Below are 19,274 nucleotides of genomic sequence, written 5' to 3'. Positions count from 1 at the left end.
TACAAAAGAGTTTTTTCCAACAAGCAATAAGTTTTGTAATTATTTAAAGTTTAATTAAAATAGTTTATATAAAGTTGAATATTCAAAGACTGTTTATAACTGTTGTTAATTGTTTTTTTAAATTAGGCGCGCTAATTGATATTATCGATAACACTGCATTAGAGATGGACAATTTGAAGAGCAATTTCCCTTTGCGGTGTTTACCATCTCAAATTCGTTGTTCACCTGGGGGCCTTTAAAAATCATATGTTTCGTTTGCCGCGTTTTCTGAGTAAGTAAAAAACATGCCGAATTTATATTCTTTAATAAATTAAATAACCATTTTTAATTAACAGCAATTGTCAACTTTGCGAGAAATTTAAGCAAAATGTCCACTCCACCAAAACGCTCTACTCCATCACGAATTGGCACCCACAATGGAACTTTTCATTGCGATGAAGTTGTAGCCTGTTTTATGCTTCAACAGCTACCGGAATATGAGAATGCTGAAATCTTTCGCAGTCGTGATGACAAAGTCTTAAGGGAGACCTGCGATATAATTGTGGATGTGGGTGGAGAATATGATCATGAAAAGAAATGGTATGATCACCATCAGAAACCCTTTCAAGAAACTCTACACAGCCTGCATCCGGAAGTTAGTAAGGATTTCGATATAAGGTAATGTCAACCATTAGCCCACACCGTATACGCAATAATGTTGAAAGTCCAATCCAATTTCAGACTTAGCAGCGCTGGACTTGTTTATAGCCATTATGGCGAGCGTGTGATCCAAAGAATTTTAGAAAAGGAACATCAAAAGCAATTATCGGCGAGAAATCTTCAATTGGCGTTTGTGCAAATTTATAGAAATTTTATATCCGAATTGGATGCCATAGACAATGGTGTACCCATGTTTGAGGGTGGTGAACCACGCTATAAGATTTCCACCCACATCTCTGCACGCATTGGCCGCTTGAATCCATCGTGGCAGGAGAAAGATGTTGACATAGAACAACGTTTTAAGCAGGCCATTGAAGTAGCAGGTAAAGAACTCGTACAGAACGTGTTGGAAGTCTGTTGCTCTTGGCTGGCGGCCCGAGACTATGTTCGAGAGGCTTTGGAGAATGCGAAAAGCGTTTATCCGAGTGGAGAAATCCTTCTGCTAAGCACATTTTGTCCTTGGAAAGCACATTTGGCTGATCTTGAGAAGGAATACAATATAGAAGGCGTGCCCAAATTGGTAATATTCAACGACGGACAAAGTTGGCGAGTGGCTGGCGTTCCTGTGACCCCAAGTAGTTTCTTGGGACGCAAATTTCTGCCTTCTGCTTGGCGAGGCCTGCGAGACGATGAGCTAAGCGAAAAGGCCGGCATAAAAGAATTGGTATTTGTGCATCATAGTGGATTCATAGGTGGCGCCAAAACTAGAGAGGCAGCCTTGGCCATGGCCAAGAAGAGCATTGAATGGCCGGAAGAAGCTGAATAATTTGTTAGCAAAGAGTAGAAAACCTATTAATAAATTAAAGTTTTACAAATGATATATTACAGAACCAGATATTCCATATCAAGAAGCACAATTTCAATAAAATGTTTACTGAAAGAGATAAAGAGTCTATTTTATATGTCCTGGTACCTGAACAAATTTTATTTGTGTTTTTTCTTTCATATATCAGTTTACATTAACACTAAATGTGTACTTTCTTCACTTGCAACCACATCTAATCCATGCGCGTCTGGAGCGATCTTTCCGTAATCTTATCCTTTTCGATGACATAAACCGTTGCACCCCAACCACTCATGGCATCACGATCAAAGGCATTTACCATTGATTGAGAGATCACTTCGAATAGTTGATCGGGATCCAAGTTCGGACGCCACAGAGTCTCACACATGCCATACAACTGTTCCGCACAAGTTCCAGCCACCACAAAGTCATCAGGCTCATTGGGGCATCCAATTAAGTCCATGTTGCAAATAAAGGGTTCCAGGGTCTTTGGGTGAAGACCAGCTACCACTGGCTCTACAAAGTATGGTCCGAAACGGTGCTCGTAAAGAAAACTGGAAAGCATTGCGGAAAAAGGTTTTGGAGCCATCTCACGATTCTCGCGCGTCTCGTACAGATTCTTGCGGAACATTAGACGATCCCGGACCGTCAGTATGTCTGTCTGGAGTCCCGTCAATCCAAGGAACATACGAGGAGCGATGTGGAATACCTTCTTGAAATCTGTGGAAATCGTTTGGGCTTGGACTCCAAAGCGATGGTCAGTGGCTATGGCCACACACTCCTTGCCTCGCATGGCCACAACACACCCTCCATTATACGACAAGATCGACATCTCGGCTCCCTGTTTAGTTAATTTTTACGTTGGAAAATATGAAATTTTGTTGCAGTAAATGAAACGCCGCTAGAGAAGATGACTTTTTGTTTCTCAGTCAAGCCTTGCCGGACTGTTTGTTGCACAGTAAATCAAGGTGGCAATACTATAAACCTCGAACAGTGTTGCAAACGTTAAACGGAAAATAATGTTACTATTTTAAAATTTTGCTAAATTGACTAAAATTTTCATTGAAATTATTCACTTCAGACTACAAAATTCAAGTATTAGTATTTTTGGGGGGAAACGGGTAACATTTCTTCCAAAATTTTCTTCTTATCCTGCTTAATCCTGGACACATGGACGGTCTTATTTTTAGAATTTTAAAATAGTGGCAATACGACAAAAATAGCGTCGAAACGTCTAAAATAAGGGCAAAAAAAATTGTGTAAAATACACAAATTTTGTTAAATTCTCGATATTTTTGCTTAAAAAAATACCCAATGATTCACGTGGAGCCAGCCGTATGTACCATTATCTGTAATCTTTTTGTATAAACCGCTGTCAATCGACGTCGACAGCAACAGAAACAGCAACAACTAGGACAAAGTCAATCTATTGAAGCGGCGCAGCTTGCACAACAATAAGAACAAAAGTGTGAGAAGAGTACAAAAGGGTGTGGAAATGGCTGAGATGGTTGTGGAGGATCGCTCCACAGAGCCCAAACGTTTCTTCTGCCACATGTGCAATGTGGAGATCAACATTCCAAATGCCGATTTCACATGCCCTCTGTGCTCCAATGGCTTCGTGGAGGAGCTGTCGGCAAATGCCGCTACACCCGCTGCATCGGCTCCATCCGGAGAAGTTGCGTCGACCAGCAGCAGCAGCAGTTCGGGATCGGGTGCTTCATTGTCATCGCAGTCAAACGTGGAATCTTTGAGGAATGATATTGTTTCATTATTAAACATGAGAAATGTCCCCAACTTGGAGATAACTATTGAACCAAATCGTCGGCATGGTAACGTTTTGCATTTGGGAGGCTTCGGTGGACCGTCGGGTAGCAATAGCCAAACTGGTGGCCTCACAGCTGGTGGACGAGTGCTTCCGGCGAATATGGATCGATTGGACAATGTTTTGTTTGATTTTCTGCAAAGTTTGCCTTTGGCTGGCGCTACCGCGGAGATTGTGACGGGACCCGGTGGCGGCAGCGGCGGCAATTCCCATATGTTCTTTATGGGTAATCCGGGTGACTATGCCTGGGGTCGCGAAGGCCTTGATACGATTGTGACGCAAATGCTCAATCAAATGGAGACATCGGGACCGCCGCCACTTTCCGCTCAACGCATTCAGGAAATACCCAATGTCCAAATAAGTCGCGACGAAGTTGACAAGAAAATGCAGTGCTCCATCTGTTGGGATGACTTTAAACTAGACGAAACTGTCCGAAAATTGCCCTGCTCGCATCTATATCATGAGAATTGTATAGTGCCATGGTTAAATTTGCACAGCACTTGCCCCATTTGCCGGAAATCTTTGGCCAACGCAGACGGCAGTGATGGCAGCGGCAGCAACGATGAAAATGAAGAAGATAACTATTACATGGATGGGGGCAGCGGAAGTGGCAGCAATTCGACAACGGCAACTGACACTACTGCCAACAATACCAGCAGTTCACATCAGAGTCCAGCTAATCCCGCCCAGCAACAGCAGCAGCAGTCATCGTCGCGAAATAATGTTTTCACCTTTGATGATGACAATATGTTTCTCGACTAGGAGTGCGGTAAAACGATATTTTCCCCTAAATACACAACATGTGCGGAATATATAAATATATATATGCGCATATCTATAATAGTTTCTCTCACGCTTAATTTTGTTAATGTTTCAAACAATATACATATAATAATAATAACGACGATAAATCTGACGAAATCCCGTGAAAAAAAGTTACGAGGTTTTTTACATACATAAAATTGTATTTCTTATATTAGATATTCATAGAAACAATATATATATATATATATATACAATTTATTTATATGCGCTGAGTGTACATAGGTACTACATATAGTAAAGCTCTAACCCTTTGAAAATCGGTCAAAAATAAATTCAACAATTATATATAATATGACTTAAGTACAACGTGTAATGCTGTTGTCTGTGGCATAATTTAAGACCACAAGAATTCTTTAAATAAACGAATTGTAACGATTTTTCCTTGTTTCTCTATCAGAAGAACAAAATGGAAAGTTCCAGCAAAAACGCTCCGATTCCATGAAGTCTATTAAATAAATAAACAATATTGTTTATATTTAGATTTCTAGATAAGTTTCGAACATTTTTAGCTGTCACAAAGTACACAATAAAACTCAGATAGTTTTACAGAAAGGGTATTGGGTAAAATAAGATATGCGTTAAGTTAGCGACGCTGATAACCCATTGTTAACTAATTTGTTTTTTAATATTTTTAGTTATTTACTTAATAAATAAACTTGTTTCGTTAAGCAAAGCTTCGTTTTAACTTGATTTTAGGGGGATTTCAAGCGCTGCAGGTTTAAAGCAGGTTTTGCTAACTCTATGCGTCGCTAACTTTACGAATATTAAAACAAGTGCAAGTCGAGTTGCCATCACTAAGAAGAAGCAGCTGTCTAGTAATAAGGTGGCAACACTTAAGCTTAATTTAAATAGTTTTTTGAACGGCAAAACAACAAACATTTGAGATTCAATGCCTAGCCGATCATTTTATTTAACTTTTTAAAGTCAATTGATAATCCTCAACATTTGGTATGTCCTTCGAAAGTCTTGATGACTTTGTGGTGCTTACAGAGGTGGTAAGTATTTGGTAAATGAAAACGAATTGATTTTTATAAATTCCTTCTAATTGGTTTTGCTAAGGTCCGTGAGAAGTATGCATCCTATTTAGAACGTCAGCTGCAGGAGAATGTAACTGCATGGGCGGCAAAGTCGAGAAATCATCACAGGGCCACAGCCGTAGCTCAAATACCAAACACTTTGGAGCAACTGGAGGATAAGGCCGCACGAGGATGCATGTCGGCACGCATTTATCAAAGGCATATGATCAAATTGGTATAAAAGAATACAATGAGTATTCAATTTAATATATTATAGCATTAATTTACCGTTTACAGATAGCCATGGTTAGACGAAATACACAGGAAACGCGCCTTGCCAACGTATTATTTGAAAATATGCAAATCCAACAAAATGAAGGCACTCCACATGATATCAATGGCTATCAATTGGTCGACAAGTCTACACAAACTGAGCCCCAAAATATTAATGACAAAAAAATCGACCATGACGACAATTACTGTAGTTATGAGCTTTATCAGAAAATCGATTTGTTTCAGTCCCGGCTCGAGGAGTCAGAGAATCATCATGGTCGCTTCAATAGTAGAAGTAAAAGCCCAATCGCTGAGCAACATATGTCAGAGGAGGAGGAAGACGACATTGTTGCCCAAGAATTGGCCATGTTGTTTGGCCAGGAGCCTAAAGATTTGAATGAAATCTTTGGCATTGAAACTTCAGCGAACATCAACGATGATCCACAAGTGTGTGCCCTTTTGAAGGAAATCGATCAGGCGGAGCTACCCCATCACAATAAAAAACACTCACCGACTCCAACTCCGCCGCCTCTGCAACCTCATCATCAAATGGATGCTTTGCATAATAGTCGCTGGCCATGTGAACTTTATGCCCAACGACGCCGCCTTAATGCCTGCCTCATACGGATTCTTGAGCAAGATTGGCGCATTGAAACCTCCTTGAGGGAGAAATTTCATGAACTCTTTGGCGAGGATAGCGATGAAGAATTCGCCACTCATATCACAAGCCCATCAATTGATCTCGTCGATGAGGTTCTTCTTGCTAGCTGCATTTTACGTATTCGTCCGTGGATTGTCCGCAATTTGATGTCGCCGCTACAGGATGGCTTAATTGGCAATCGTTTTCTATTCAAGAAATTAGCCAAAAAATTGGCCAATTGCATTGTCCTCGCGAATCCTTATGCTTCCCAGAGTCAAGTGAAAGAAACTGTTGAAGATTTATTTTGCCTTAAACCTCGCGGCATACAAAGTTCATATGATTTGGATAATTTACCAAATCTCAATGTGGACAGACAAATTAAACTTGATGAAATTGTTACAAAAATATGATCCTAATTAAAAGTGATCAAGTGCTACTAAAAAGAAGTGATTAGATTTAAGCAAAAAATTTCCCGAAATGAGCTCAATTGAATGACAGCTCCGATATAATCTCAATGAAATGTGTCTTTTTGTTTTTATTCCAAGACTATTCCGTTTTACATCTCGCCAAAAAGTCGTAGAAAATAATTACAGTGAAGATTTAATAAATTAAATAGTTTAAGAACATATTGGGAAAATCACAATATGAATATGAACTGAATCCTAATTCCTTTTAAGTTGCACAAGAAACACTAGTTAATTGTTTTTCAATTTTGTGTGATTTTCTTTGTTTTTTTTGTTTTTTTTTTTTTAATTATAATTAATTCAATGATTACAATAATTTTTTTTCTGCGGATTGCTCTCATTTCTTTCTTTCCCAAATTCTTCTGCTGTTGTTTTTTTTTTTTATAATTATATAAATTTTAATATATTTAATAAACGATACATATAATATAGTTTTCTTTTTTGTTGTTTTGTTTTTGACGAAATTGCTGCTGCTGCTGCGGCGGTGGCGGCGACATGAGAGAGCTAAGGCTATAGATGATCAGACCCGAATCTTTAAATTCGGGATATGTTCCAGAGCCGAAGCTTTTTCTACTATGTTTGTTGGTTGGTTTTTTGTTTGTTGTTGTTGTTGTTGTTTTTGCTGGTGGTTGGTAGTGGTAATAGAATTTAGTTTGGGGGGAGGGCTGCTGCAGCTACACATACATTTTATTCTCTTTTTTTGAGAGGGGGGTATTTTTATTGATCTGATCTCGCATCCATTATCTGAGGCACTACCTAGTTTCGGGTATTTGATTTGTGTTTGCTGTTGCCGCATTTGCATTTTGTTGTTGTTTATATTTTTGCTGGGACGCCGATTGCTGCTGCTGTTGTTGTTGTTGCTGCAACTGAGAGCCACTGCCGGTGGCAGTTTGCTCAACTGGCGGTGGGCGGCCGCGTCTTTCGATGCCTCTATCAGCTGTTGGCTTATTGCCAGCCATACCAACCCCTCCTCCGCCACTGACTCCTCCTGATGCTGTTCCTGTTGTTGGTGGTGATGCTGTTGAGACTCCTCCACCTACACCACCACCGCCACCACTTGTCTGTGTGGTGGTGGTAGTAGTTGTTGTTGAATTGTTCGCCTTTTTGTTTTTATAGCGATACTCATCACAGACAACAAAATCCTCTGGGGACGTCTGTTGCATCTGATTCACCTGTCGCACCATCGCTGGCTGCTGCTGTTGCCCAGGTTCGTTTGCATTATTATTGAGCAGCGTATCCTCCTCATCCTGCTGTTGTTTTTGCTGTTTTTGCTCTTTATTTACATTATCACTCTTGGCCATATCGCCGCTATCATCATCATCATTATAATCCGAGTCCGCATTCAAGTCCAAAGCCTCTGCACAGAGCATAGAGAGTAGCAATGTCTCTGCAAACATCGAACTAAGATTGGAAAACAAAAAAACCAGCATTATAATTATGTCCTGAATATGTGTAAGTATTTGTGTGTTTATGTGATTACTAACCAATTAGCCCTTTTGCGTTCTACATTCGCCCATTCGGCATCTGTCAATGTGGGCTGCATAAATTGGGCCAACAGCAAAGCCTCGCCAGCTGCTGAAACGGGAACACCAACAGCACCAACTGCCTGGCCATTGACACCTGCAGCACCTACGCCAACTGATCCATTGCCTGATCCACTACCAACGCCTACACCCACACTTATGCCGAGGGCATTGTTTGAGCTGCTACCCGAGCCGATTGCCTGCAAGGATTGATACATTTTAGAATGGAAGATTTGTGAAATGAAATGTTAGATTCAACTACTTCTCGTGTATTGAGGCTATTGGCGGCCAGACTCGACTGTGTCTGCTGATGATTAGTGGCCGATGTCGAGAAACTAGCTGTCACTGGCCATTCGGTTGTGCGCAGATTGGGCGCTGCAGTTATACCACCGCTTCCACTGCCTCCGCTGCCACTGCCGACTGCGCCACTGCTACCTCCGCTGCCGCCATTACCGCTGATCACCTCGGACATGGCTGCATTCGAATTCGATGTTGAGACTATAGGATGCGCACGTCTTGGCAAACGATCGATTTGGCGTGATGCCTAAAATAATGCAAGAGCCAAAACGTAAAAGAAACACACACAGACACACAAAGAAACAAAACAAAACAAAACAAATGCAAAATATAAAGACATTAAAATTTTCCTTATATATACGTTATAGATATTCATCTATATAGATATATGTATGCATCACAGTTCACCTCTTTCTTTTCTCTTTGCGACCTTACCGTGGCCTGTTGTCTATCCAATTGCATTTGCATTTGCAGTTGCTGCAATTGCGATGTTGGTGGACCGCCACGTCTAACACCGGATAGTTGTGAGAGTAATTCCGCAATAGGATCAACCGATTCGCGACCCGATGGCGACAGCGCCGAGAGACCGCTCGCTGAGCTAAAGTGCATATTGGAGCGACGCGTGCGTGGCCCACCGAGGGTACGGCCAGGAATGCGACGCACTCCACCACCATGACGTATAGCAGATGGCTCGTCGTATTGTCTAAAGGTTAAGGCAAACCAAAATTGAAAGGAAAACAGAAAGGAATGTTCGTGTTTCAGATCAAAACTAACAAACCTTTGTTAGTAAAGTGTTCTTAAAAACTAACTAGGAATGTCTTAAACTAACTTGCAAATATTCAAAAGAGTAATTCAGCAAACTATTGAACTTAAACATTCTATCAAAACTAAAAATGTGAAATTTTAACAAAATTTAGTTTAGATTGATGACGATAATAAACTATAACTACACTAAATATTTAATATAATCTCTTTTAAACAGCCATATCAGTTCATTGGGGTTATAAAAAAGTTAGATATTGTGTGTGTTTGTGCAAAAGGATATCAAAAAGGATATTAACTCTCGAGGTCCTTGCCGATGCTCCAATGTTAGATGACCAGCAAAATCATCTGTGACTAGATTCGGCTCACCGCCTGGCAGTCCGGCACAAACCGGACATACCACCTCCAGACTGGTCTCCGTATGCTCTGTGGATACATGCTCTAGCAATGTTACATCACTGAAGCCCATCTTTTTGCAATAAGGACACGTGAAACTTTGCGGTTGATCCGATGTTAGCATCTCGCCGCCAAAATATAATTCAATATCGGAACGGGTAAGAATGCATTGCATTGGATGCTCAACCAAATGGCGAGTGGAGGTGACGCCATCCTCATAGCAATCGGCACATAGATCATAATCGTAGCAAATTAAACACTTATAGCGGCGTCCATTGAAATTACTTTTGAGACATGAATCGCAGCTGACACCTGAATAGAGAAAAAATAGAAACAATCATTTTGAATTGATTTAATTTGAGAAAATGTAAATAGTTTTATACAAGTAGTCGAATATAGTCAAATGCTTTGAATGTTTTCAAAATTAACTAATAAAATCTTTTAAATATAAACAGTTGTTAGTAATCTCAACGATTTCAATTAGTTTATACAATATTTTAAGTTACAATTTGAAAATTCAAATAAAAGTATTGAAATTTGGTAACTATTTGAAAACAAATAAAGTGGCTTTGAAATCAGGTTCCGCTTATACTAAAAGATCTGGTAGAATACGAACTATTCGTTTTCCAATTTCCCTTTTAAATTTCTGTCCCTCCCCAGGACGGGGGTATCAGGGAAATGATGGCAAGATTATTATTATTACCTTCATGACGACTCATTATTTAGCAGCAGCGGCGGCGACAAGTTCTCCACGTCGTGCTCTCGTTAAGGACTCCCGCGTTCCCTTTTGCCGTTCCGTTTCGTCCTCTTTCCCTTCCCGCTGCTGACGCAAAGTGTCAGGAGGAGACGATACGTTTTTGCTGAATTTGTTGTTGTTTCCCTATTATTGTTGTTGTTTCCCTTGTGCTATGTCCAATGTCTATTTACGATGAAGTGAAAGAGGAGATTATGATGGCGAGACGTGGTTGGCCCAGTTTTTTTTTTCTTTGTTTCTTAGTTTTGTTTTTGTCACAGGATAGCAGCAGCTGGAAGAAGAATAAATAACACTTTTGTTGCAATTGCAATGTTTCGGGCCAAAAGGGGTAAACGGAGAAAAATTGATAGCCAATACACGACGGAGAAGACGGCCTGCCCGGGCTACCTAGACATTGTAAATCTCAATTCGACTTTTTTTTGTGTTCTTCTCTTTTCTTTTACACACACTCACTCTCTCTCTTTCTATCTCTCTTACTCTGTCTCTGGTTATTTTCTTTTCGCTAGTGCTCTTTCTCTGACGATTCGCTTACGATTACGGTTCTTTTTGCATTTCGTTTACCGAAAAATCAACAGAAAACAGAAATGCAAAAGAAAACAGAAAAAAAATCAAATTGACTTTCCTTTGCTCCCCCGCACAGCTTACTTTCCCCTTTAGCCTTTCATTGCCCCTGGGTCACCCACAAGCTGCTTGAGCAAATGAAATGAAATTATTCAATACAATCGAGCGCGAGCTATCGAAAAAGCAAAGACAGACACACACACACATATTCACACACGCACACGAACACACTTTTGGGGGTAATTGGAATTGCAATTGTTGCCTTTTCCTTTCAGCTTTTGTTGTCTGCCATTTTTTTCAAGTTAAGTTCCACATTTATTTTTAACTTTTTCGTTTCGCGAAAATTTTTCATCAACTCATTCGACGATGTCGTGGGCTTTTTTTTTGCTATTGCCTCCCCCTGACACCCCGCTGAAGAAGTGCCATTAGAGACCTAGTGTGGCCATATTTATGCCCAAACGGGAGAATTAGATGCACTGTATTATAACCTTTTCCAGCTAAACAACAACAGTTTAATTGTTTATAAACAATTAAACAAAAACTGCACAGAACAAGGACTTTTTTATTAATCATGCTGTCAACATTTTTGCGAATTACGCTTTTTCTCCGCGACGATCTGGCAACACTGTAAATATTTTACAGTGGACTTATTCATCGAATGGGAATGCTTTTACTTTTTTGCGTTTTCATCTGCATGTTTATTTATTGGCGCGCATTCTAGTACATTCATCAATCTAAATATATTCACATTATTGTTTATACGTATATGATAATACGCAGTTAAAGATCACACTTAAATCTTTTGTTCACCGCAAATTCCCATTGTCTTCTCATTTCGCGAAGCAATGATGCTGCATTGCTGGTGTTTTTGTTTTGGCAATTTTGGTTTATTATATTTATTGGATTTGTCGGACCAAACATTGGATTGTATTTACAAGAAACTGTATATTTATCGTGTTTTATCTTACTATTTGAATTAACCGTGCCACTGCATATATGAATAAAACGAAAAATAAATTTATTCTAGAGAGTGCAAAAAGCTCGATCTTAGTTGGCCCTGTCCACTGCCGATAAACTCTCCCTGCTATCGTCTATGATTCTTTTATCGATACTGCCCACTGATAGCCAACTATGTGTCTTCATCCCTGATAAATTGTTTTTATTTTTACATATTTTTTATTTCTTAATCTTCTAGTTTTTCTGGCGGCGGTCCGCACGGTTGAAGCATGCGTTCCATTAAATTAAAACGTACTCGAGCCTTCGATTCATTCTCTGCTATGGCGAAGTAGTTGAGGATGTCATAGTGACCCATATAGCTGGCAAGAGAATCCCGGTGTTGATTGGTTAACCATTCGTATTTGGTGGTATCTGCATGTCCAGTTCCAATGTATTTACTTTGCAAATGCTCCAACTGACTGTGGATATTGTAGCGTTCACCCATTGTTGATTAATCAATAATAATAAAACGTAATGACAGTAAGGCGGCGATACAGCGAAAGACGGCGTTGTTTATTTTTTCGCTTTTAGTTACCAGGGCAGCTATAGATTACATTTTGAGGATACATCGATAAGTTAATGATATCGATAATGATCGATTATTATATTATATATACTATCGGCCCGGTTCAAATATTTATTACTTTTTAAATAGTCATTTTCCGAAACGTAGCGGTTTAAGGAACTTGAGTTATTCAAATAAGTGCATAAGTCAAAACAATATCTTATCAGATAGATAAAGTTTATTTTGTTATACTCAAGTTTTGCAAACATTTGTCCAACAAACAAAAATAATTGATAAGAGACATTTACTTATCTTCGTAGCATTAATTAAAATTTTGTTTTTTTAACTGAAGCTCCTTTTCCCATAGTTTGGAAATATTCGCACTTTCCAAACACCCCGTCCAGGATATAATTGTTCGATAAGGGTCTCCATTTAATTTACGTATAATACTAGCATTAATTGGTTTACCATGGAGGGCATCCTTGTGGCGACCCCGCAAGTGATCCAATACCATTTGGCCGCGCGTATGTACTCCACATAATTCCACGCTTGCATAGTAATCCCTTTGATCTGCTATCATTTGGTTGGGAAATAGATAAGCGGCAGTCAAGAGTGCATCCGGAGTGATCCATTTATCAAAGCCACGGGGAATAAGCATCTGTTTTTCAGTGGCATTTAGAAGACGAATGAATGAAGATTCTACTGCTCCAAGGACATTGAAACGCCAATCCAGAGACAGACCAAACTCTCCGTCAATGCATGGTTCCCAGGGCAATATCATCGCTGGTTTTTTTAATCGTTCCAGAACAATGTGAGCCGCTTCAGGATCGTACATAAAATTAAATTCTGCGCTTTTGGTAATGTTGCCTTTGCCCAAAATATTGCCTCCCATAATATAGACACTGCGTAGTTTCTCCAAAAATTTATCTCCATAGAGATTAATGCAGTTTGCGAAATTTGTGAGTGGTCCACAGAGAATAAAATCGACTTTTCCTTCATGATGACAGGCTAGTCGGTACATGGCATTCACTGCATGTTCCTGTGAAAGTAATTCGGATTCATTTACCAAAGGGTAGTTGCCAACATCACCCAAACCATCAAGGCCATGAAAATGGGATTTGGGTATAAAGTTTCGAGGAATAATGGGCTCTGCGCAGCCCTTAAAAACAGGCACATCTAGACGTTCCAATGTAGTCAGCACCCGGAATGCATTTAATGTGGCATTATCCACATCTGTATTGCCTTGAACACAAGTTACAGCTGACACTTTAAAGTTTCCTTTCTTCTCTGCTCTTAAGAGCATAGCCAAACCCCAGGCATCGTCGGTTCCTATATCACAGTCGTAGACTACGTAGCCACCATCACAACTGGACTCCATCGCTTTTCTTAATAAAATGGCAAACTTCTGAATTTTGTAATTATACATTTTTATGGCATGATTATGGAGATAAGATTACCTCACCGAAAGATGAAAGTACAAACAACTATTTATCAATTCAAAAACTTCCGCCATGATGGTACATCGGACAATCGATAAAAGTTCCACCTCTATTAACAAAATAAACAAACTTGAGGCAAAATGTGTGGACGGACTTGTTTGTAAATATATTAATTAGGTAGTCACATAACAATTGCTATATTGTTTTTTGTTATAGAACCCTAGATCCAGATGAAGTACTTTGTGCTTGCAAATATCCCAGGCAAAAGCCACATAAAATCTCTAAAGATGAGGTAAACACAAACCAACAGATAACCAATGTGAAAAAGGAGCCAAAGCAAGACGCAGAGGATCAGCAGTTGGATACGCCCGAATGGCGGGCGGAATTCAATTTAGGACGGCGCTATCACGCCTCCTATAATATAGCGCCCACAGATATAACTCCCGTTGTGGTGTCGGGAGCGCACTTCTCCGACGATGAGGATCAGAAATGCTCACGCATTGTGATGCCCATGATGTGGGGCATGATTCCATTTTGGCACAAAGGAGATTACCGCAAACATGGCCTTACCACCAACAACTGTCGCCTCGAACATTTAATGGATTCGAAATTATATCGTGGCCCTTTTAAACGCGGCCAACGTTGTGTGATTCTTTGTGAAGGATTCTATGAATGGCAAACATCAGGACCAGCCAAGAAGCCCTCTGAGCGGGAAGCGTTCTTGATTTATGTGCCCCAAAACAATGATGACATCAAAATTCATGATAAAACCACTTGGAAGCCAGAGAATGTAAAATTATTGCGTATGGCTGGACTCTTTGATGTTTGGCAGGACGAAAGCGGTGATAAGATATATAGCTATAGTATTATCACCTTTAGCTCGAGTAAGATAATGTCCTGGATGCATTATCGCATGCCAGCCATATTAGAAACGGAGCAACAAATGAACGTAAGAAGCAGAAGCTTATTTTGTTCGCTAACGAAGAAAACTCATTAAACTTAATTCTTTCAGGACTGGTTGGATTTTAAGCGAGTCAGCGATACGGAAGCTCTAGCCACTCTACGTCCAGCAACATCCTTGGCCTGGCATCGTGTCTCCAAATTGGTCAACAATTCTCGCAACAAAAGCGAAGAATGCAATAAACCAATCGAATTGGCAGCAAAACCAGCTAAACCGGCCATGAATAAGACCATGCAGGCTTGGTTAAATACACGTAAGAAACGTGAGGATCAAATCAAGGCTGAGCAAAGTGAGCCCAGTGATAGTGAAGATACGGAAGAGAAGGCTGTGAAACGTCGATCGTCACCCATTCACAGCCAGCAGGAAAATTCGGTCAAGCGACCTCGTTTCAGTGATTTCAAGAAGTCCAGAAAGAGCGGCGATAGCAGTGACAGCAGCGAAATCAAATACACCGATAGATTAAATAACTGAAACGAATCAAATATTATGTTTTTAATTGTTATGCCCTAGCAATGGGTTATATAGTATTTACAGACCTATATTTACCTCAATACTCTCTCGATCAATAGTATAACTTACAGATTTCATTAAAGAGATGATTTCATTAAGATTTACAGTTAATTTCTTTGCGTGTTTTTGTTTATTAAAGTATATTAAGTTTATTTTCAAAATTTGTTCTCATTTAACCAATTCTACAAAAAAGTTATCATCAGTTTGTTTCTGGCTTACATTATAAAAAATGCTTATTAGCTATGAAAATTGTTTAGTTGCTTTTTTTTGCGTTTTGTGCTTAATTAACTAATTTTCTGGTTTTTATTTGAACTTGAAAAACTTGTATAAATGTGGAAATGTAAATTTTATGCCTCAAATTCTAAATCATATAATTTTTGAGCTCTTTTTCCATATAAATGATAAAGTGCTTATAAAGCTAAAACAAATGAAGAACAAGAAATTTATATCTAAAATATATGTATATACTTTTGTTTTCCGGAGCGAAATGTAAAAGAAAATTTGTGTCAATGCTAGGGTGGCCGACCTTGGAGACCATGTGAGGTGACTCAATATGCATGAGTGGTGCAGCAATTGCGGATGGATGGTCAAAGTGATGGAATACTAAGAGAGAGAGCGAATTAACATAGAGAGAGGGAGAGAGTGTGTAGTATCTAAAACTAGATATACAGACATATGTATATACCTCTATATATATGCATATTTTAAAGTTGCAGTGAACTTTGTAGTTTTGCATATTGAGAAAGAATATTGTTGAATTACCTTCGTCAATTTTAAAGGCCGAAGTTGGAATACTCTACATAAAATGTACAAACAATCACAAGAGCATGGAATCTTTGAAAACAATTTGTAAAAAACTGAGATGCTAACACAAAATAAATCAGACTAAATGTATATTAAATTAATTCAAGTCATTAAGTAAAATACATATAAATTGAAAATCTAAGAGAGGCAATTTATCAATTATCTAACTGATAAAACTGATAATTCTGGTCTTATGTAGAGTATTTAAGTTTTGTGCTATGAATTAACAAAGATTTTAGCGCGCATATACATTAAGTATGTACTTTGTTGGTTCTTTTGTTTTTGTTTTTCGATATTTCGTTTCTTTTGTTGTGTTTCTTTTCATTTTTCACTTTTGCAAATTAGCGGATTATGATGGGAAAATGAAATAAAAGATATCAGAGGCCTGTACGTGACTACCGTTTATAAACTTAAATGGCTATTTTATGAGATTACATGTTGTTTTTTTTTATATTTCTTTTCCATTTTGTAGTTGTTTTTTTTTTTTGCTTCTTTCGCATTTTTGAAATATTTCAACAATGTTCCAATAGATTGCACTTTGAGAGAGAGTATGGAGAGAAAGAGGGGAGAGTTAGAAAGGGGAGGATCATGATGATGGAAAGAGAAGCGCGATGGAATTGGATTGAAATTTACTCAAATTGTGTGTTAAACATATTGATATTTAGATCCTCGAAGGTGGTTGGAGCACTATGATCAAGCATTTGCAGCATATCGGAGAATTCCTGTCCCTGGCCCTGTTGTGGCTGACCGGGTACACCGGTAGGCGGAGCTGCATGTGGATGGCCATGCGGATGCGGATGGGCTGATGTGGGATGAGCTGGATGCGGATGTGGATGGGGATGGGGAGCACCTTGCCAATCCCACATACCGGGAGCATTCGATGGCGGTGGTGGTTGAGCCGATGCTGTCGCCTGATACGGACCAGGCTGACGCTGTTGTTGCTGCTGCTGCGCATTGCCTGCACTCAGTTGGGTGTAAGTGGGTCCACTTGGTGAGCGATTCGGACTCGTTTGTTGTTGATACTGATAGGTAGCTTCGGCGACGGGTTGCTGCTGCTGAGGACGCAATGCAGCCCAGTTATTTGCCGGCACGGGCACCGGCGACGGTGATGATCCCGACTTGGGTATCTTGGCCAACGGTGATGGTCCTCCGGCACTGCTGTAGGGTGAATGAGTGGTATCATACGAATAAACCACTGGGGGCTGGGCAGAGCTTGGTCTCTGCTGCTGCTGTTGCGGTGTTGGAGCTTGCATGGCTAACATTTGTGGATGATACATGGCCTCTTGGCTGGAACTCTCGCGGCGGGTGTAATCCACACCGGGGTTTTGCACATAGACATGTTCAGCGCTCTGTACAGTTGCCTGTTGCTGCTGCTCTGGTGTATGGCCCGGTCCGCCCTGCTCCAGAGGCTGACCATGCATAGTCTTACCAGAGCTATTTGTGCAGACAATGTACTCCACCTCATCGGTATAGGGATTGAGGAATGCATATGCCTGGGTCCTTAGCCAAACATATTCCGAATTTTTGGCTCTTACCCTATACAATAGCGAGAACATTTGTCCCTTCTGCTTTAGGACCTGATCGAATGACTCTTTCATATGACTTTGATCTTCGGGATGAAAAAAATCATAGCAAATCTTGCCGAGCAACTCGGTTGGGCTATAACCCAAGATATTGAGAACTCGCTGATCCACAAAAGTGAATTTTCCATCGACAGCATGACGAGTGATGAATTCACTCTGATTATTCGAACCACTCATGTCGTTGGCTGCCGTTGAAGTCACTTGCAATCTGCCAATGGCCACCAAACAGCAATGCGAGGTCATATCATCGACATCCCGCTCCATATGCATATTGGGGAACATATCAGTTGGTGGCCAATTTTTAATATAACCGGTGCAATGAACGACTGCATAATTGGATCCATCACGAGAAGGTCCAAGCGAATTGCGTTGCTTTAGACGATTTAAATGTCCCGATACCATAGAATCGGGATTTACATTGCCCACCCGCATGCGGCAAATGAAACCGCGTCGAGCGCCCATGCTTAAACGCATGGACGATTGATGCCCCTCCTTTTTCACCGTGCCCGATTTCAGATCCAAAATCCTGCCAGCATTCTGTGATTCCTGCGTCGAAAGCTGTTCTCTGATCTTCTCCCGATCATCAGCATGTATGTGATCATAGAGACTTGTGCCATACCACTCACTTTGGGTATAGTTCAAGACCGGTGTCACCGAGTCAGATACATAGATAACTCGTCCCGAATCGCAGGAGACAACAAAAAGAAAGCCATCGGCTGCTTCCAGTATTAAATGTTTCAACTCCTGATCGGTTAGGAAAGAGGGCTTGTATGTGCCATCACTGCTTGTATTCCCAGTGCCTCGTAATGCCTTCATGTGAGCCACTGCCATGCGCAAGATGGTCAATTTATCTGGTTTCCTGGCCAAAGCACTGCATGTGGGCACCATATCGGACAATTCGGTAATATAGGCCGTCATTTTGTTTCGTCTTCGTCGCTCGATCTCACAATGATTCTCGCGACTAGCAAAACGCTCCTTGTCCTGTATGTTGGCATCGTCCATGTTTAGAATATTTAATTAGCTTTCGTTTCGTTTTGTGTATTTGGGTCGTCTCTGGAAAAAGAAAAAAAATGTACGTAGTGTTATGGTAGGGGTAAGTAGTGGGAGGGGGATTAGTATTTTGTCTACGTTATGTGTGCGTGGGAGCTGGAAAATCTGTTTTCGTAACTCATTTCTTCATTAACGTACTTTGCTAAAAAGTGGCCTTATTTTCCACTCATTTATGCACTTTTTTTCTTAACTTTTTTATGGTTTTTCACTAGATCAAAATCTTTTTCTTCCGCGAATTTTACGATAAAATCAAAAACTCTGTTTACTGCAGTGTGACCGTAGCAGACACATAGAAAATACCACAATTCGTGCTGGCACCAGTGCTGCAAGCTACAACTATCGATAGGCAATCAAGACAATCGATTTTCCTCAAATAAATATGTTATCGTTTATCGTTACAGCGCGAACTCAAATTTAGAGTAATACAAACTGACTAGACTTAATATTTTTAATAAAATAAAATCAAACAATGAAGGAAAGACAAGCGAGCCATAATTTAGATATTCGTTATTCAGTGTTTTAATGGTAGTAGAGCATTGCGGTCTATAAAATATAGTTTCATAAAAAAAGATTTATTACATGTTCCATTTTCGTTTATTCATTCATAACT

General features: G+C 39.9%; 9 protein-coding genes across 9 annotated transcripts; 4 read left to right on the top strand and 5 right to left on the bottom strand.

The window, feature by feature from the left end:
- The first annotated feature begins 202 nt into the window (after positions 1-202).
- LOC6646859 (MYG1 protein C27H6.8) lies at positions 203-1,583 on the top strand. Its single transcript, XM_023178339.2, has 3 exons — positions 203-271; positions 336-657; positions 721-1,583. The coding sequence occupies exons 1-3, from the start codon at positions 247-249 to the stop codon at positions 1,463-1,465; spliced, it is 1,092 nt and encodes a 363-aa protein (XP_023034107.2). The 5' UTR covers positions 203-246; the 3' UTR covers positions 1,466-1,583.
- Positions 1,584-1,590: 7 nt separating this feature from the next.
- Positions 1,591-2,429, bottom strand: LOC6646860 (proteasome subunit beta type-3). Its single transcript, XM_002069686.4, has one exon. The coding sequence runs from the start codon at positions 2,313-2,315 to the stop codon at positions 1,698-1,700; it is 618 nt and encodes a 205-aa protein (XP_002069722.1). The 5' UTR covers positions 2,316-2,429; the 3' UTR covers positions 1,591-1,697.
- Positions 2,430-2,497: 68 nt separating this feature from the next.
- On the top strand, positions 2,498-4,505 carry LOC6646861 (E3 ubiquitin-protein ligase Iruka). Its single transcript, XM_002069687.4, has one exon. It carries the CDS (start codon positions 2,979-2,981, stop codon positions 4,065-4,067), a length of 1,089 nt encoding a protein of 362 aa, XP_002069723.1. The 5' UTR covers positions 2,498-2,978; the 3' UTR covers positions 4,068-4,505.
- A 468-nt stretch (positions 4,506-4,973) lies between these two features.
- Positions 4,974-6,770, top strand: LOC6647009. Its single transcript, XM_002069688.3, has 3 exons — positions 4,974-5,125; positions 5,190-5,381; positions 5,444-6,770. The coding sequence occupies exons 1-3, from the start codon at positions 5,081-5,083 to the stop codon at positions 6,467-6,469; spliced, it is 1,263 nt and encodes a 420-aa protein (XP_002069724.1). The 5' UTR covers positions 4,974-5,080; the 3' UTR covers positions 6,470-6,770.
- A 329-nt stretch (positions 6,771-7,099) lies between these two features.
- On the bottom strand, positions 7,100-10,272 carry LOC6647010 (E3 ubiquitin-protein ligase Kcmf1). Its single transcript, XM_002069689.4, has 6 exons — positions 10,205-10,272; positions 9,389-9,813; positions 8,779-9,039; positions 8,309-8,590; positions 8,008-8,246; positions 7,100-7,924 (listed from the first exon to the last, which is right to left on the bottom strand). The coding sequence occupies exons 1-6, from the start codon at positions 10,218-10,220 to the stop codon at positions 7,276-7,278; spliced, it is 1,872 nt and encodes a 623-aa protein (XP_002069725.2). The 5' UTR covers positions 10,221-10,272; the 3' UTR covers positions 7,100-7,275.
- A 1,218-nt stretch (positions 10,273-11,490) lies between these two features.
- LOC6647011 (splicing factor 3B subunit 5) lies at positions 11,491-12,362 on the bottom strand. The gene has a single exon (XM_002069690.4). It carries the CDS (start codon positions 12,255-12,257, stop codon positions 12,000-12,002), a length of 258 nt encoding a protein of 85 aa, XP_002069726.1. The 5' UTR covers positions 12,258-12,362; the 3' UTR covers positions 11,491-11,999.
- Positions 12,363-12,540: 178 nt separating this feature from the next.
- LOC6647012 (pyrimidine-specific ribonucleoside hydrolase RihA) lies at positions 12,541-13,788 on the bottom strand. The gene is made up of 2 exons (XM_002069691.2): positions 13,775-13,788; positions 12,541-13,702 (listed from the first exon to the last, which is right to left on the bottom strand). The coding sequence occupies exon 2, from the start codon at positions 13,693-13,695 to the stop codon at positions 12,640-12,642; it is 1,056 nt and encodes a 351-aa protein (XP_002069727.1). The 5' UTR covers positions 13,696-13,702; positions 13,775-13,788; the 3' UTR covers positions 12,541-12,639.
- Positions 13,789-13,838: 50 nt separating this feature from the next.
- LOC6647013 (abasic site processing protein HMCES) lies at positions 13,839-15,338 on the top strand. Its single transcript, XM_002069692.3, has 3 exons — positions 13,839-13,916; positions 13,973-14,705; positions 14,769-15,338. The coding sequence occupies exons 1-3, from the start codon at positions 13,897-13,899 to the stop codon at positions 15,186-15,188; spliced, it is 1,173 nt and encodes a 390-aa protein (XP_002069728.1). The 5' UTR covers positions 13,839-13,896; the 3' UTR covers positions 15,189-15,338.
- A 22-nt stretch (positions 15,339-15,360) lies between these two features.
- On the bottom strand, positions 15,361-18,951 carry LOC6647014 (aryl hydrocarbon receptor nuclear translocator homolog). The gene is made up of 2 exons (XM_002069693.4): positions 18,803-18,951; positions 15,361-18,667 (listed from the first exon to the last, which is right to left on the bottom strand). The coding sequence occupies exon 2, from the start codon at positions 18,614-18,616 to the stop codon at positions 16,661-16,663; it is 1,956 nt and encodes a 651-aa protein (XP_002069729.1). The 5' UTR covers positions 18,617-18,667; positions 18,803-18,951; the 3' UTR covers positions 15,361-16,660.
- Between the last annotated feature and the right edge of the window lie 323 nt (positions 18,952-19,274).

This window comes from Drosophila willistoni, chromosome 3R, assembly GCF_018902025.1.
Source record: "Drosophila willistoni isolate 14030-0811.24 chromosome 3R, UCI_dwil_1.1, whole genome shotgun sequence".
Taxonomy (NCBI): domain Eukaryota; kingdom Metazoa; phylum Arthropoda; class Insecta; order Diptera; family Drosophilidae; genus Drosophila; species Drosophila willistoni.
Note: the sequence above shows the minus strand (reverse complement) of the source record. Positions and strands in the feature narration are given on the sequence as shown.